This window comes from Quercus suber, unplaced genomic scaffold (genome assembly GCF_002906115.3).
Source record: "Quercus suber isolate HL8 unplaced genomic scaffold, Cork oak 2.0 scaffold_135, whole genome shotgun sequence".
Lineage (NCBI taxonomy): Eukaryota > Viridiplantae > Streptophyta > Magnoliopsida > Fagales > Fagaceae > Quercus > Quercus suber.
Window position 1 is genome coordinate 874544 of NW_027069597.1, and position 16214 is coordinate 890757.

The window sequence follows — 16214 nt, forward strand, 5'->3', positions numbered from 1 at the left end:
TTATGACACCTCATTAATCATAATTAATTCTTTAAAAGACCAATCGTAATAAATTAACCATATTATACAGATTCATATTAATTGTTGAATCTTTTAATCCTTTGGTCCGATGAAAGCGAATAATATATAGTTTTGATTTTTGAAACTTCTTGATTTGTTTTCAATGAAGCATTAGAAGATCAAATCAAACCGTTTCTCAAAAACGAAAGAAGATCAAATCAAACCATCTTTTCTCAACAAAAAAAAAAAAAAAAGATCAAACCATGTTGTCATGAAATGACAGTTTTGCCCATAAAATGAGCTGAAACGAAGGCTGTAAAAGGAGCTGCCTATAGTATCAAGTGTAGTGTGGCCTAGTCTTGAGAAAGGCCATACCAAAGTATGGCTATTAAATACCTGGAGTCTGACTCTCTATCCTTATTGGAATCCTCCTAAAAAACTCTACCAACCGCACATTGTCTATGAAGTCTGAAGGCCGCATACGCAAGAATTACAACTTGTGCATGCACTGTTTGATTAGTTTTTAAAATCATCTGGGTCTTGAATTCAATTTGGCTAAACTTTCAAAATTCGGGCCTTTGTATTGTTGTCATTAAGGAACGAGAGACTTAAGTCATAGAGAGAATAAATTGGAGTGTCTACAAGTTGCATCAAACGGGCACTTTAAACAACTTATTCTAAGCTTAAATCATGTTATTTAATCAAGCTTGAGCAGCATATTACTTAACTCAGGTTCATTAATTTTTTGCCCTGTCGTGAATCATTTGACTACTTAAATATTAATATACATAAATTACATTAAATTGTAATTAATATAGTCATCATGAGTATCAAGTTAAAAGGAAGGACATTTAGATTATAATTTACCAAACCGAAATTACTGATGAATGATAAAAGACAAAATTATAGAATAAAAAGGAAAAAGAAATTTATTAGAGAGATAATTCCACTACCTAACACAGCTAACATCATAAGGCATATGAAGATATGCATTGCGTCAAAAGTAACTGCATTTTATATATATTGTCGATGCCTCGTAGCCTTCAACCACCCCTGGCAGCGATGCATGCTCTGAAGTTAATGAGGTAAAACGCGTGCTCTAGGAATAGAACGAGCGACCTCCCAGGATTTTTGGACCTTTGTCCAACACGCTAACCACTGAACCACTAGACTTCCTTGTGTTCTTCTTGAAACTTATATTTTATTTATTTTAATTCTACAAGATTAATAGTTTTGGATTTAATTTTGTCACTATTTACTTAATAGTATTTTCTTTTTCTTTTTTGGTTCAAGAATTATTCTTTCACATCAATAAATATGAATATGAAAATTGTAAATTTATGTTAAAAATGATGTTATTTTAAATTAAAATGCATTTTTTATTTGAAAGAATAATAAATAAAATTTTTTAAAGCTTGTTTATATTTATTATTTTCTATTCACTTTATAAAAATAATCTTCCTTGTGTTCTTCTTGAAACTTATATTTTATTTATTTTAATTCTACAAGATTAATAGTTTTGGATTTAATTTTGTCACTATTTACTTAATAGTATTTTCTTTTTCTTTTTTGGTTCAAGAATTATTCTTTCACATCAATAAATATGAATATGAAAATTGTAAATTTATGTTAAAAATGATGTTATTTTAAATTAAAATGCATTTTTTATTTGAAAGAATAATAAATAAAATTTTTTAAAGCTTGTTTATATTTATTATTTTCTATTCACTTTATAAAAATAACGAAAATACATTTGAAAGTTGTTTTAATTGCTTAATATTTTTTTTAAGGGTAAATTTTCATATTTTTACACATTTAATACATTTATTTGTATTTTAATTAATATTAAATTAATTTTGACATCATCACGGTTCGACCTCAGTTGGACCTCGGTCCGACCTTAAAAACCTTGAACCTCTCCCTTCTCCGGTTCTTTGAACGGTCCGGGTTTGAAAACCTTGAATTTTATTACAAATCTTAGGTTAAGAAAAGTCAGTTTTTTCTAATCTAAATGGATAATAAAAAAAATCTTGATTCTTGAATTCAGAAGTCTGGTTACATGTGGGAAGATGTTAAGCATCCCACAACGTCTGTCATGGGACAGTCCTTTGTTTTGAAAAACTCTTAATTTTTGGTCATTGGCAGATAAAAACAAGTTATTTGTATTAATTTCAGGGCTTTAAAAAAATTAGGCTTTGAGGATGGATTTGGGAAGGGTGTGTGGCCTCATCAATTTTTTGCTAGCATATTGGAATTACTACCAAATTTCCATCCACGACGAAAATCCAATAGCATTTTGAATTATTTTCATAGCAAAAATCTAGCAACACTTCAGGTCAAGTGCGTTGTGGCACGCATAACATTATCCTCACCAAGCTTTCACGATGAGAATAAAGCAAGAAGATGCCACATTTTCACAACGAAAATCTAGCAGAACTTCACGTTGGGTGCGCCACGATGCACCGACAAAGTTTCATGCCTATGTATACAACATGCATCAATATGCTTAGACTAAGACATGCCAAGGCTTACCAAAGCACCGAACACGTAATGCGTATTGTATACATGGGGAAACCGATGTCACTAGCTAACATAAATAGTAGCAATCACACGCGTAGTAGATCATGCACCCAATGAAGTACGAATATGCATCTATGGCACAAGCCTTGAATACATATCCATACTCTAAGGTTAAGAGCATCCATGATTAGGGAAGGGTTGCCTTCCTAATCACAGATGTCCATCATCCGAAGTGCATGACTACCTTTACAATATATAACTTGCACAATATATCAACACACAGTGGAAAAGTAGACATATCCACATCCAGAGGGTGTGGCTCAAGCAAGATACAAGAAAAGAACCTTAATCTAGGAAAGTGACTAGACATGGTTCTAAAGGAAAGGCTAGGAAAGAATGAACCTCACGAAAGGGCTAAGCCCCTAATCTACATATCAATTCCCTTTTGCTTGCTTTTAAAAGTTGCGCACGTGCTCCATCCATCACATGTAACAAACAGAAAGCAACAAAGCCAATACACAAGCAAGCACATAGCAAAGAAACAAGCAAAGAGATAAAAACACATAAATAAGCAAACAAGCAAAGAAATGAAGCATGCTATCAAACAAACAAAGAGAAAGAATATCTACAAAGGAAAAATGTATTTTTGGATTTAGTGTCCGTAGATCCATTGGATTGAATTACGAACAACACACGTGCCAACATGCAAAGCATGTTAAAGATGGAAGAAGCTAGATCTAAGCATACAAGAATGGACCTAAAGAGAAACATGGATTTAAGCATGGAGTATCCAAACATGGCATCACAAGATAAAAGATCTAGGAATAAAAGCAAGTAAGAGCATGTAAGTAGCCAAACAAGCAATTAAGACTCTAATTCAAACCCTTCATTGAACTTGGGCATTTGGATGTAAACCTTGACCAATGAATCAAGATCTATGCCTTACCCATGACACAAGACACAAAATCAAGGCATAAACAATTTAACTAAAGCAAAAGGCACTTAAGTAAAGCATCTAAACATGCAAATATGGCATAAAGAGCACAAACAAGCAATTTAGGCATATCCTAACCCAAGAAGGCTAGTCCAACATCATCAAAGTAATAAACACATTCTAGAGAGATAATGTGAGTGCAATGCATAAAGGGGAGTACGCCTCGGCCGAGTAGACCGAGGCAGAGAAAAGATATTGGAGTCAGCACCTAGTTTAGAACTTATACCTCAAAAACAAAACCTCCTTGGCTTGATTTTGACCGTTCCCCTCAGTCAAATCTATCACAAACAAATAAGAAAGTGATTAGTAATCTTCGGACTCCAAGATCAAGGCCAAAAAAGGCCTCAATCAGAACAATATTGACTTAAGGATGTTTTGTGAAAAACTCCCTCTTTGATTCACTATTTATAGTGAATCTTGTGTTTTCCCGTAGGATTTTTTTGTGTGTTTTGAAAAGCTACTACGTATAGCTCTATATACTTAAAAAATAGGGGTTTGGAATGGCTCCCAAACGATGTGGGATTCTTCCAAACCTCATATTTAATGCTGAAAAACTTGTCTTTCATAGTTTTTGGAACCCTAGCATGCATGTGCAGGCTTGTGTATGCATACGCATGCATAAGACCTGCGTATGCAGCTTGGGGACATGCGTGCGCATATGCGTGTATACATACACATGCCCTAAGGTTTCTTGGCCTTAATTTTCCAAAAATAGATTTATTTAGTTCATAAAAAAGTTCTATTTTTCCAAAAACACCTTCCTCAAGTCAATTTCAATCTGATCAAGCCCTAAACCAACCTTGGGCTTTAGAATCCCAACATCATTGTGGAACGGGGGCCCAAGTCATAAGGGGTACAAAATGCAGTGTCTACAAATAAATAAAGTAATAAAACATGCTAATAAATTGAAATAAAACAATAAAGTGATGGAACTTAAATTGGTGTAGATTGTAGTTAAAAAGCTACATCTACACCCTCAAAACCAAAGAAGAAGGACCAAGCAAGAGGAGATTGAAGTAATAAAAATACCTCTTGATGTATGCAGGATAAGAGAATCAAAGATTTTTGTGTGTGTGTTTGGGAGAGAATTTAGGCAGAGAGAGAGAGAGAGAGAGAGAGAGAGAGAGAGAGAGAGAGAGAAATGCTCTAGAAAATTACTCTAGGACTCCAAAAATCAATTTTTTTTCCTGTAACCTGGGAGCTAGGGGTTATATATAATCAATTTGTGACATTTCCGCTTCCGGCACGTACTTAATGTGCACCAATTCAACTTGTTAATGTCAGCAATCTTGTCTTTTTCCTAGTTTTTTTTTATTCTAACTTCGGTCACTTGTTTGAAGGTATTCTCAGGCTCCAATTGACCTGATTCTAATGGTACTAGAATTATATGGATGTCTAGTTTCTAGATCATCTGACTTCTTGAAAATCGAATGGTCGGATAAAAAGTTATGGGCTTGAGAAGCAAGCTGACACGCTTGGCACTACTTTCATGATATCTCAACTGTCTTAACTTCTATTTCAACCCATAAGCCTTTGTTTTAAAGGTAATTAGATATTATTTGCAATGCCATTGGTTTTATCCCGATCGGATGGTTGGATCAAAAGTCAACTCTCAATCATCTAAAAAAGTCAACCTTAGGTCAAAGTTGATAAAAGGTTCCAATAACCTTGGATTTGAAGTAGAAACATGGAAAATAATATTTTGGAGAAGTTTTGATCAATTTTGACTTTCGGTCAACTCCCAGTTGACTAGGGACGTTTTGATCATTTTTACCTAAAATAGCACTTTGAGCACTCCAATGCCCAAATGAATTAAATCACGATAATCCAAATGTTCCCACAATCCCCTACTAAGAAAATGATTTTGGGGTCCAACACGCAAATCAAGAACGGATAAAATACGTCATATGTATATATCACAACAATAGGGGAAGGGGAATTTGAACCTTCGTTCTCCTCATAGAAGAGAACAAAAAATGCCACCAAGCTAACCATATTGATAATTAAGCAAGACTGCATTTGGAAATGATTATATAAAATCAAGCAAAATACTATCAAATTTTCACTATGAAAATACAATAGGAATTTCTACTATTAGTTTTTCATTAGTGAAGCAACGTACACAATGCCATTTTTGCTTGTGTTTTTTAAGACTCTTCCCCTCATCAACCAACATATCACATCACTCCTAATCTAATAGGGGCAATAAGATCCAAATGGTGAACTAGACAAATGGTCCTTACAGTTTGTATTGGAATTCCAAGTACATACAATGCTAACTTGTAATCACCCTTCAGTTTTTAAACTGATATCTAAAATCCTAAGCTACTGATGTTTTAATCGAACTCCTAAGCTCATTTCAAGTTTGAGACAATACTTTGATTGTAATTAGATTAGGAGACCTCAATACCTCCCTTTGACCTAGGTTTAATGCTAAAATCAAATAGGTATAGTTACCCAATCCCACCATAAAATCATAGTAATTTGTGACAACGTATTTAAACCATTTCATCACAACTAACCAAGTATTGCCCTCAAATTTGCACAGAGCAAAATTTCATAACATGTGTTACCAAACCGAGAACTTATAGCCAAAATCAAGCATTTACAATGATTTTTAGGGGTACAATTAGGGTGAACTTTTATGAAGTTTTCATTCATTTGCTACTACTCTCTCTCTCTCTCTCTCTCTCTCTCTCTCTCTCGTCAAAGACAATAAATGTATTGGCAAGAAAAGTTGAGCGTCGATCTTAGGCCTCTTCAACATGGCACCCCTTTTTAGGTTTAGCGCCACCCATCAATAATTAAGATATGTTCAAATCAGTGACCTTCTATCAATGTCAACATTTCCATCTATTTATACAAGTGTGGATCATGGGCTTCTTCGACATCAATATTGAGATATATTCAAATTAGTATCTATCAACGATGACATCCCCTTCTACTTTTACATCCTTTTCAAGCATCAACAATGAAGCTTTAGTTCATTTGTGATTTTTTTTAGTTAAATTTATTTGTTATATTTTAGGGGTTTGTAGTTGATTCACATGCATGAGGAAAAGGGAAAAGTTGAAAGAAAGAGATTGTGTGGTAATATGATTGATTTCAATTAGGATCCTATCACTCATCCTAAACAAGGGTATAGTTTTATTTAATCACCAAGGGCTTGTATCTTAACCAACACTTTTTGGTGTTTTCCGAGACATGGCTAGGATTTTTTGTTTGGGGGGTATTGTGGTACTTAATTATATATTAGTCAAGAAAAACTCCCCCCCCCCCCCCCCCCCACACATGCATATAAACTTTAATATTTTAGTACTAGAGTAAGTCATAACTCATATTGTATACAAAATTATAAACTATGAACTAATAATCTTTTGAACTCCAATAACAAAAGTTGTTTGGTTTGATATTAAATATGTAAAAATATCAACAACAAAAACTTAGTATCTCTTATAAAATTTATACTCAATGAGGATCTTTCCGAGAAAAAAAATCATCTTTTACCATCGTTATAGTGAAATTCTTAAAATTTTCATTTTAATTATTAAAAAAAAAACTTTTACCAAAGATAATAAATGAATTCAATGAAATCATAAAAGTCTTTAAAGACAAACTAATCCAAAACTTTAATAAATATAAATGAAATTTAGAAAGAAAATAATATATATATATATATATATATCTTGTCTTTATATTTAATAGATCAACTAGAAAATTCCATTTTTTTTTTTTTTTTTTTTTTTTTTATGGGAGCACCATTGGACAAACTCAAAAAAAAAAAAAAACTATTTTGAGGGTAGGGGTAACTCAAATGATTGGAAGGGCCAATTCCTATTCTATAAGTAAAATCTTCTTAGTATTTGATAATTATATAGAGTATAATAGATTTTAAAAAAAAAAAAAAAATTGGGGGGGGGGGGGGGGGAGAGGAAGCCATGTGTGTGGCTACTCCCCTAGGTGTTTTTAACGGATATGTCCAAGATTCAAATTCCTTATCCCATAACTATTGAATTGTAAATAAATAAATAAATATATATATAGGGGGGATTGGGCCTAGAAAATCCTTGCTGACCCATCCTACTAAGGCCCAAGGTCAATTTGAGTAGCCAAACCCAGCCCATAAGAAGGAAGTAGGCCTCAAGCCCTATCAGAGTAGGCTTAGCCCAAAAACATGTTTGTAGGGTCAAAGATATAATCGCTCGAGGATAATCCTTTAGTGATCAGTTTAACACCGATTGATAAGGGAAACTGGATAAGAATTGAGTACGATAAGGTCGATAGCCGAGAATTGATAGTGCCTTTGGGGAACTCAGTGCCGAACATTATTTGGCGTCTGGAACAAGTTTCAAGAGAATTCTTAGAAGGAATGATGATTCCTTGGAATTCTAACGAATTAGTGGAAATGCATGAAAATTGGTGAGACTCTATTGATTAGTGCCCCATTAAGGAGAGGCTATATAAGGAGTAGGAATGCACATGAGAAGGGGTAAGTGAAAACAGATTGGGAAAACACTAGGAAAAAGGAGAGAGAAAAGACACTGAGTGAGGAGCAAAAAACTCAAAGAAAGAGTGGAGTATGGGAAAAGAGGGAGGAGGAAAATCTAACAAAGGGTGAGGCTTGGAGACTAGAGGGTTTACAGAAAAGCACAATTTAGGCAATGTAGTGATAGCTTGAAGCCCAACCCATAGGATTGTAAGAAAGCCCACGAATAAATAAATTGGGGCCCAAATCCTTCAGTCAGAATCATACTCTTGGTAGGATTGGGGACCACAATATATATATATATATAATCAAGTTTAAGAAATATATTGCTTAACTCATACTCATTAATATTTGCCCTGCTATGAATCCTTTGACTACCTAAATATTAATATACATATATTAAATTAAATTGTAATTAATAAAGTCAAAAATAAATATCGATTTATTAATATTTAGGGGGACCAACTCCTATTTTATAAGAAAATATTTGAATTATTTCATAATTATATATAATATAATAGATTTCATATTGGGGGGGGGGGGGGGAACAAGTATGTAGCTATGTCCATAGGTGTTTTCAACGATGACATCCAGAGTTCAAATCCCTCATCCCCAAACTATTGAATTGTTAAATAAATAAAAAATGTTACTTAATCAAGTTCAAACTCATTAATATTTTGCCTTGTCGTGAATCATTTGACTACCTAAATATTAATACATATATTAAATTAAATTGTAATTAGTACAGTAAAAATAAATATCAAATTATTAATATTTAAGAGGGCTAACTCTTATTTTATAAGCCAATTAATCTTTGAAGTATATGATAATTGGATAGAGAAATGTTTATGTTCACAATATTTTTACAACACTTTCACAACAAATCCTAAGTGGCAGGTTGTTATTGGTGAGCAAAAAAGTAATTTCAATGGTGAGTTAAAATTAGAACAAGTAACAATTTACCACTTAGGATTTGTTGTGAAAATATTATGAAAATATATGGATGTAGCACCTCTTAATTATATATAGTATAATATTTCCTCAATATATATATATATATATATATAGTATAATAGACTTCAAAAATTTTTGGGGAGCCAAACATGTATGTGGTGACATCTTTGGGTGTTTCCAAAAAAGTCGTCCAAGGTTCAAATCTTTCGTTACTTAACTATTGAATTGTAAAATATATATATATATATATATATTTTTTTTTTTGATCAAGTTTAAGCAACACATTGCTTAACTCAGACTCATTAATATTTTTCCTGTCGTGAATCATTTGACTACCTGAATATTAATATACATATATTAAATTAAATTGTAATTAATACATTCAAAATTAAATATCAAATTTTAAGGAAGGGCATTTAGTTGATAACTTGCCAAAACACAATTACTGAACCGCAGTAAACGACAAAATTATATAATTACCAGGAAAATACATTTATTAGAGATTAATTCCACATTAAACTGAAACATGACTGACTTCATGATGCATGTGAAGATGCGCACGTGTCAAGGTAACTTTATTAACCATATTTATAATTAATCAAAGAGACTTAATTCAATGGCATTTTCATCTTTCCCCACTAGGAGAGCCCAAATTTGAATCCCAAGAATAAGTTACCCTTAATTTATTAGAGTAAAAAGAAAAAAAAATGTAAATATCAAATCAAAATCAAATATTAAAACTTAAAAGTCATCTAGCTTTTTAAAATGTTGAATTTTCAATATTGAGTGTCTGTTTAGCTAGCTTATTTTTTGCCAAACCCTAAACCCTAAACGACAAAATTATATAATTACCAAGAAAATACATTTATTAGAGATTGATTCCACATTAAACCTAAACATGACTAACTTCATGATGCATGTGAAGATATTTATAATTAATCAAAGAGACTTAATTTAATGGCATTTTTGTCTTTCCCCACTAGGAGAGCCCAAATTTGAATCCCAAGAATATGTTACCCTCAATTTATTAGAGTAAAAAGAAAAAATATATATAAATATCAAATCAAATTCAAATATTAAAACTTAATAGTTATCTAGTTTTTTAAAATGTTGAATTTTCAATATTAAGTGTCTGTTTGGCTAGCTTATTTTTTGCTAACTTATTTTACTATTTAACTTATTTTTGCTACTATTCATGAGTCACACTGTACTATTTCAATTAACATTTACTTTTATTTACAGTACTTTCAACAAAAATTTTTTAGTTTCAGCAAAATAAGTAGATTCCAAACAGACCCTAAATAGTAAGAATATTTTTTTTTATTATAGAACATAAAATTCAATGCCGGATATCTTCAAATTATATAGAGTGAAACAAATAAGATAAAAGTTTAGATAAATTTTTTTTTTTTTTACAATTAGTATGGAACATCTCAAAAAGAGTTTCATCTCAATCACCTAGAATTAATCCCCAATCTATCTCTTCACTTCGTGAAATTGTTTCATATATTAGGTGCATTACATTTCTCTTACGTAATTGAGGATCCCAGGGGTGTACCTCTAAACCTTTTTGTTTGCAATAAACTTTATTTTATATGTTGAATGAATATTTAATAGTAGGAAATAGAAAAGGTGAAATGACCAAAGTGGTGTTCTAGAGATAAAGGGTCATTGAAGTGTGGTGTTTACACAACAAGGTGAAGTTAGAAAACGCGTACATGGACGTACCACTTAGCATGCAACCCGGACCGAAATGAAAGCTCAGACCTCTAAATAAATCCCACTCTAAGCCCCCCAGAGGGGTCTCTCTCACTTCTAACCCACAATCCAAACCCCAAACATTAGTCCCGCTCTCTCTCTCTCTCTCTCTGAAACCCATCTCTCTCTTTGTCTAAGAAACCCACCTCTCTCTCCGTCTCTTCCTATCTCTCTCTACATAATTTCACTTTCTTTATTATTATTATTTTTTTTAAATTCAGCGTCTCTGTCTAAATCCAAAGAACAAAAAAGAAGAAATTCTAGAGAGGACAAGAACTTATTTCTTTCTCTCTCTCTCTCTCTCTCTCCTCTCTTTCTTACATTTCTCTCTCAACTTTTAGAGAGAGGAGAGAACTCTTTTTCCAAACCTACCCCTTTCCTCTCCTTCCTATAGTACGTACAAAATCCCATCTCATTATAATAATACTCACCAAAACTTGTAGCATTACATAAGCACCGAACCTTTTCTCACTTTCTCTCATACCAACCACAACTCCCAACTCAGAAAGGAGAGCAGCAGAGTTTGTGCAAGGTTTTGTGCGGTTTCTAGCTTGCTTAATTTTCTATCAAAGCCCAGGATGATCAGCAAAAGCGGTGAAGGAGCACAGAACCAGGAAGCCATGGCAGCAGCAAAAGGTGGAGCCGAGTCGAGCCGGGCGGGGCTCAAGAAGGGTCCATGGACTGCTGCTGAGGACTCGATCTTGATGGAGTACGTGAAGAAGTTTGGTGAAGGGAACTGGAACGCGGTGCAGAAGAATTGCGGGTTGATGAGGTGTGGCAAGAGCTGCAGGCTCAGGTGGGCTAACCATTTGAGGCCTAATCTAAAGAAGGGCTCGTTTTCTGGTGAGGAGGAGAGGATTATCATTGAACTTCATGCTAAGCTTGGCAACAAATGGGCTCGTATGGCCGCTCAGGTTTGTATGCATTTCGTTCATATTTACATGGTATAATATGCCACATGCATTCATGCATCCGTAACTGTTCTTCTTGATCTAGGCTGGTCATGTATATTTTATGTTCGTTGTTTTCAATTTTTGGGCCTTTATTCTGTTTATTTCTCTGGTTTTGATTATGAAATTTTTGTGTGTTGGTTTATCTTTGATTATTTTCTTTTTCTTTGATAGTCGATGTAAGATCATCTTTTTATGATATGTTTGGAACAAAAGGAGATAGAATAAAAGGAGAGAAAATAAAGTTGAAACTGGTCTAAATATATTAAAATTTAGTATATTCCAATCAGCTTCTATTCTCCTATGGTCTCCTCTCTTAGACTTCTCTTCATCCAAACATAAAGGTTGAACCTTTTTAAGTAAAACAACATATATATATATATGTATATATATATATATATATATAATGACTAGTCTCGTTTTTCAAATCTGATTTAGTCTTGGGTGTTGATTGTGACCCATCTCCACCCCTGCCCAAAAAAGAAGATTTATGATCCCACCTGTGTTTCCCCTCTCTCTCTCTCTATCTCACTCGCTATGTGTATGTCTAAGATGGTCTACATGCATTTTGGTGGTCTTACTTTCCTTCTTTGACCATCTTAGCTTACATCATCTTTAATTGTTAAAATAAACCTCTTTCGATTTGCCCCTAAAACAAGGTCCCCACTTAGTTTTTGGATTCCATTTGAATTTCTCATTTCTTTTTTTTTTTTCCCTCATTTTTTATTCCATGATCTCCTTTCTGGTTCCTATTTTCTTAATAAACAAATACATTGCATCATTTGCATCTAGGATGCTGACCTCAACTTTTGTTTCTGAGTCCCTCACTCACTCAATTTTTGTTTGGACCCCCCTATTTTATGGTTTTTGTGAAACTAACCACATGATTTTTTGACTTTTTGTTTCCATGACCTTCTCTGTTCTAACTTTGATTCCTCTTCTTTCTCCTTTCAGTTACCTGGGCGGACTGACAATGAGATAAAGAACTACTGGAATACTCGGATGAAAAGACGACAAAGAGCCGGGTTACCTCTTTATCCTCAAGAAGTTCAGCAAGAAGCTGCAGTGTTTCACCTCCTACAACAACAACACCACCAAAAGCAGCCTCACTCTTCCTCTGTTCCATTCTCAGCTTTCCTCTCCTCCTCTCAGCCTCGGAAGCTCAACTACAATCCCTCTCTTTCCGTCTTCAACACCATGAATTTCTCCTCACCCACAAACCCAATTCAAAACCAAGTCACTCCTGGCATTTACTCCAACCCCAGCAACCAATTCAAGTTTTTTAGTGAAAACAACAACAATCCTGCCTATGCTCTGCCTCTATCCCCCGTTTCTCCTTTTGGGTCATCACCATCCCCTATTTTTAATCAAAACATTGCACCCCAACCTCTTTCAGCTCCATTTGTTGAGTACAACTCTGATAGTTTTGGCAGTAGCCAATACAATCGCAGCCCTGTGGTTATGGGCCCAGCTCCATATGAACCGTTTGGTTTAGTTCAAGGACTAGAAACAGAACTCCCTTCAAACCAAACACCACTGAACTCCGCAACTCATACTTCATCCAATAGCAGTGGTGATGAGAACCCACTGGGAGCTTCAAGCAGTGCTAATGACTATGAAATTGAGAATCCATTGTCTCAGTCTCCTGACAATAGTGGATTGTTGGATGCTTTGTTGGTGGAGTCTCAAACTCTATGTGAGAAGTCCAAGGGAAAAGAAGTTTCGTCTACAGTCGCCTCTGATAAAGGGAAAGGCGTGATGGTGGAAGCATCAACGGAGGAGGAAGATCCAATGAATGTGGATTCTGTTTTCAAAACTGGTGGTGAGACTAGTGCTGAGAACCACTGGGATGATTTGAGCTCTTCTCAATCTCAATCTCAATCATCAATTGGTAAGTTACTATTCCTTCTTGTTTAATATGTTTGATAAATTTTTAAGTAAGAATTTTTCATATTGGATTTTCTTAGCTTATAATAGTTTTGATCAATTATGATTCAGCTTGGCGGTATCACATTTCATTTAATTTTCACTGAGTTAATAGAATTGTTTCAAATTTCAACTATATTAAGGACATACTCTTTTATTAATGTCATATACATTGTAACATTAACCATGAAAATAAGTAAAAAAGTGAAAACCACATCTGTTTTATTTTATTTTTTATTTAACATTAATGCGTTACAACTTTTATTGTTTGCTATCATCAATGGTCTTATGTTGTTTCACACAGGTATGAAACCAGCTGAAGATCCACTGGAGGAGATGAATTCCATGGATGATGACTTGGCTAGCCTGCTCACAAACTTCCCATCAGCAATGCCAACTCCTGAGTGGTACCGTGGAGGTCGTCACCTATCTAATGGGCAATCATCCGGTGTGGAAAGTGACAATGTGAGGCTTGACACTCAACAAAGTGCTTCACCAGCCCCGGTCACCAACACTACCGAACCAGAGCTCGAATGGGGTCTAAGCCCTTGCTACTGGAAGAACTTGCCTGGCATATGCTAAAGCGCTACTTACAAGCGTTTGTGTTTCCTACAATAGTAATAGGGTAGTCTGGTAGTGTCCATATGGTCCAAAGAGTAGAGAGTTGTCCATATGGATTAAGGAGAAGAGAATATTGTCCATGCGGTTAAAAAACTAGAGTTTAATGTTGTTGTAATATATGTTTAGCTTTAAAGTAGGCCTTATGAACCTTTTCTTCTGTTGTAGTTCAATGTTTAATGAGAGTGCCGTGTGCATATAACCAAAAGAAGGCTTATCTTATGTTTTTGTTGTATATATAGTCAATGAAGTAGTTTTTACATTAGCCTCAAGTATTTGGTATTACCTAAAGCTTCTTTTTCTTTTACTATTTTTCCCCTTTGTGAAATGAAGTACTTTTCGGAATCTGAAGTTCTAAATGTGGCCTCAGATGCCTTCCTAATGTTAGTAAAGACTTAGAACACCATAAGTTAAAATTCTATCTTATTTATCCAAAAAAATATATTGACTATATTTATAATACACGATTGCTCATTTTCTTTCATGTGATATCCTAATATCCTAAAGTAAGGGACGAGGCATGACATACCCAATTTGCCATAAATTCACCATATTAATTCAGGAATCTCACTAAATATAACAGCAAAATTTGCTAACTTTTTTTTAGGAAAAAAAAATAAAAAAGCTTTGCCAACCTGATAAGTTTACCCATGCCTTGATGTGCCATTTCTTCAACTTGGGTTGGCTTTAATTCTTGTTTATGACTCAAGAAACGTCTCTATTTTAAGTAAGAAGAAAAAGCTTCATGCATACCATCTTTCCCTAATCATCGCCCACTTTCCTCTAAATGTTTCCAATTCATAAATGTGAGACAAAGGTAGGAGCTGCTTGGATTATGGGTCACTCAGACAACATGTTTCTCTCATTCCATCCTCATTTTGCAATTCCCTTCAAGTTCAGCAACTCTAATCTAAAGTAAATAAATCTATTCGACAATCTTGAGGTTTATATGTCACACGCTTTGCTTCAAAGGCTCAAAATTTTACTAAATTAAAAGCTACTTTATTCGTATTCACTTGAAGATTTCAATTTATTTTCCTTTGGGTCGCCCTTTCAAAATTGAATCCATTCCTCATTTGATAGGGGGTTATGCCCAAAATAAGACTAAATAACTCTTTTTGAGACGAGGCACAGGGTTAATATCTCTAAACATGCTCAAATGTTTTTATTTCTTGTATTAACAAAGATAAAGAAATGAAACATAGTAAATGGACTAGTCGGTTGTTCTTCTTCTGACCATTTGGATTAAGGCAATTAAGTTTCTCAAAAAATGATTAAGGCAATCAGAAGAGGTCAATGGTTTAGGCATTTTGAAATGATAAAATCTGAGGTGATTGGTGAGCACTGTTAATTGAAATTAAAAATTATACCCTTTTTATTAGTTTTAGAGAGACTCCCTCCCACATCTTCTGCAATTTAAACATAAGCTTAAGATTTCTAACTTATACGAATTAAATTTCCTCTCTATTTAAAATGGATCTATATTATGTTTTAAGTTAAATATTACAAATTTAAAGGTGTATCTAGTACCACATCAATTCAATTTTTAAATAATATGGCATCATATACCCTATTAAATATAAAAATTGCCAAGAACATTATAGCTCTACTTAAATTTCTTAGTATTTTCAACCGAAATGTCCAATACCCAAATCCTTTCTCTTCTAATTATCAAATTATATAAAAATTAAAATTATACTCTTTAAATTGAGAGTATAATAAAGTGAGCTTGTGATATGCATATAGACTATAGTAACACAAGGGTTAAGCCTGAATTTATGTCTATGAAGTGAAATGAATAGTAAATAACATAATCATGCATCCCAATACCATAAGGTGGTGAGCTTATGTTCCCAGATTTTCATTAGATCTTAAAAGTAGGCAGGTGCCCAAACGTATGTGTGCATTGCACTTCGCTTTAGTGTCTCCTCATGGGATTTTTAAAGGAAGCACAGAGATGGCATGAATACAAGGCTGGATTCATACTTGCCCATGCACGTCATGCACT

At 33.9% G+C, this 16214-nt stretch overlaps 1 protein-coding gene across 1 annotated transcript; it reads left to right on the forward strand.

The window, feature by feature from the left end:
• Nucleotides 1-10769: 10769 nt before the first annotated feature.
• LOC111998963 (transcription factor MYB101) lies at nucleotides 10770-14466 on the forward strand. Its single transcript, XM_024031091.2, has 3 exons — nucleotides 10770-11626; nucleotides 12617-13553; nucleotides 13893-14466. The coding sequence occupies exons 1-3, from the start codon at nucleotides 11291-11293 to the stop codon at nucleotides 14168-14170; spliced, it is 1551 nt and encodes a 516-aa protein (XP_023886859.1). The 5' UTR covers nucleotides 10770-11290; the 3' UTR covers nucleotides 14171-14466.
• Nucleotides 14467-16214: the final 1748 nt, after the last annotated feature.

Excerpts from the sequence above, each read along its gene's own strand:
- LOC111998963 (XM_024031091.2), top strand. The coding sequence starts at position 11,291 with ATGATCAGCAAAAGCGGTGAAGGAGCACAGAACCAGGAAGCCATGGCA. Across the intron at positions 11,627-12,616 it reads GGGCTCGTATGGCCGCTCAG|TTACCTGGGCGGACTGACAA; the intron begins GTTTGTATGCAT and ends TTCTCCTTTCAG. Across the intron at positions 13,554-13,892 it reads TCAATCTCAATCATCAATTG|GTATGAAACCAGCTGAAGAT; the intron begins GTAAGTTACTAT and ends TGTTTCACACAG.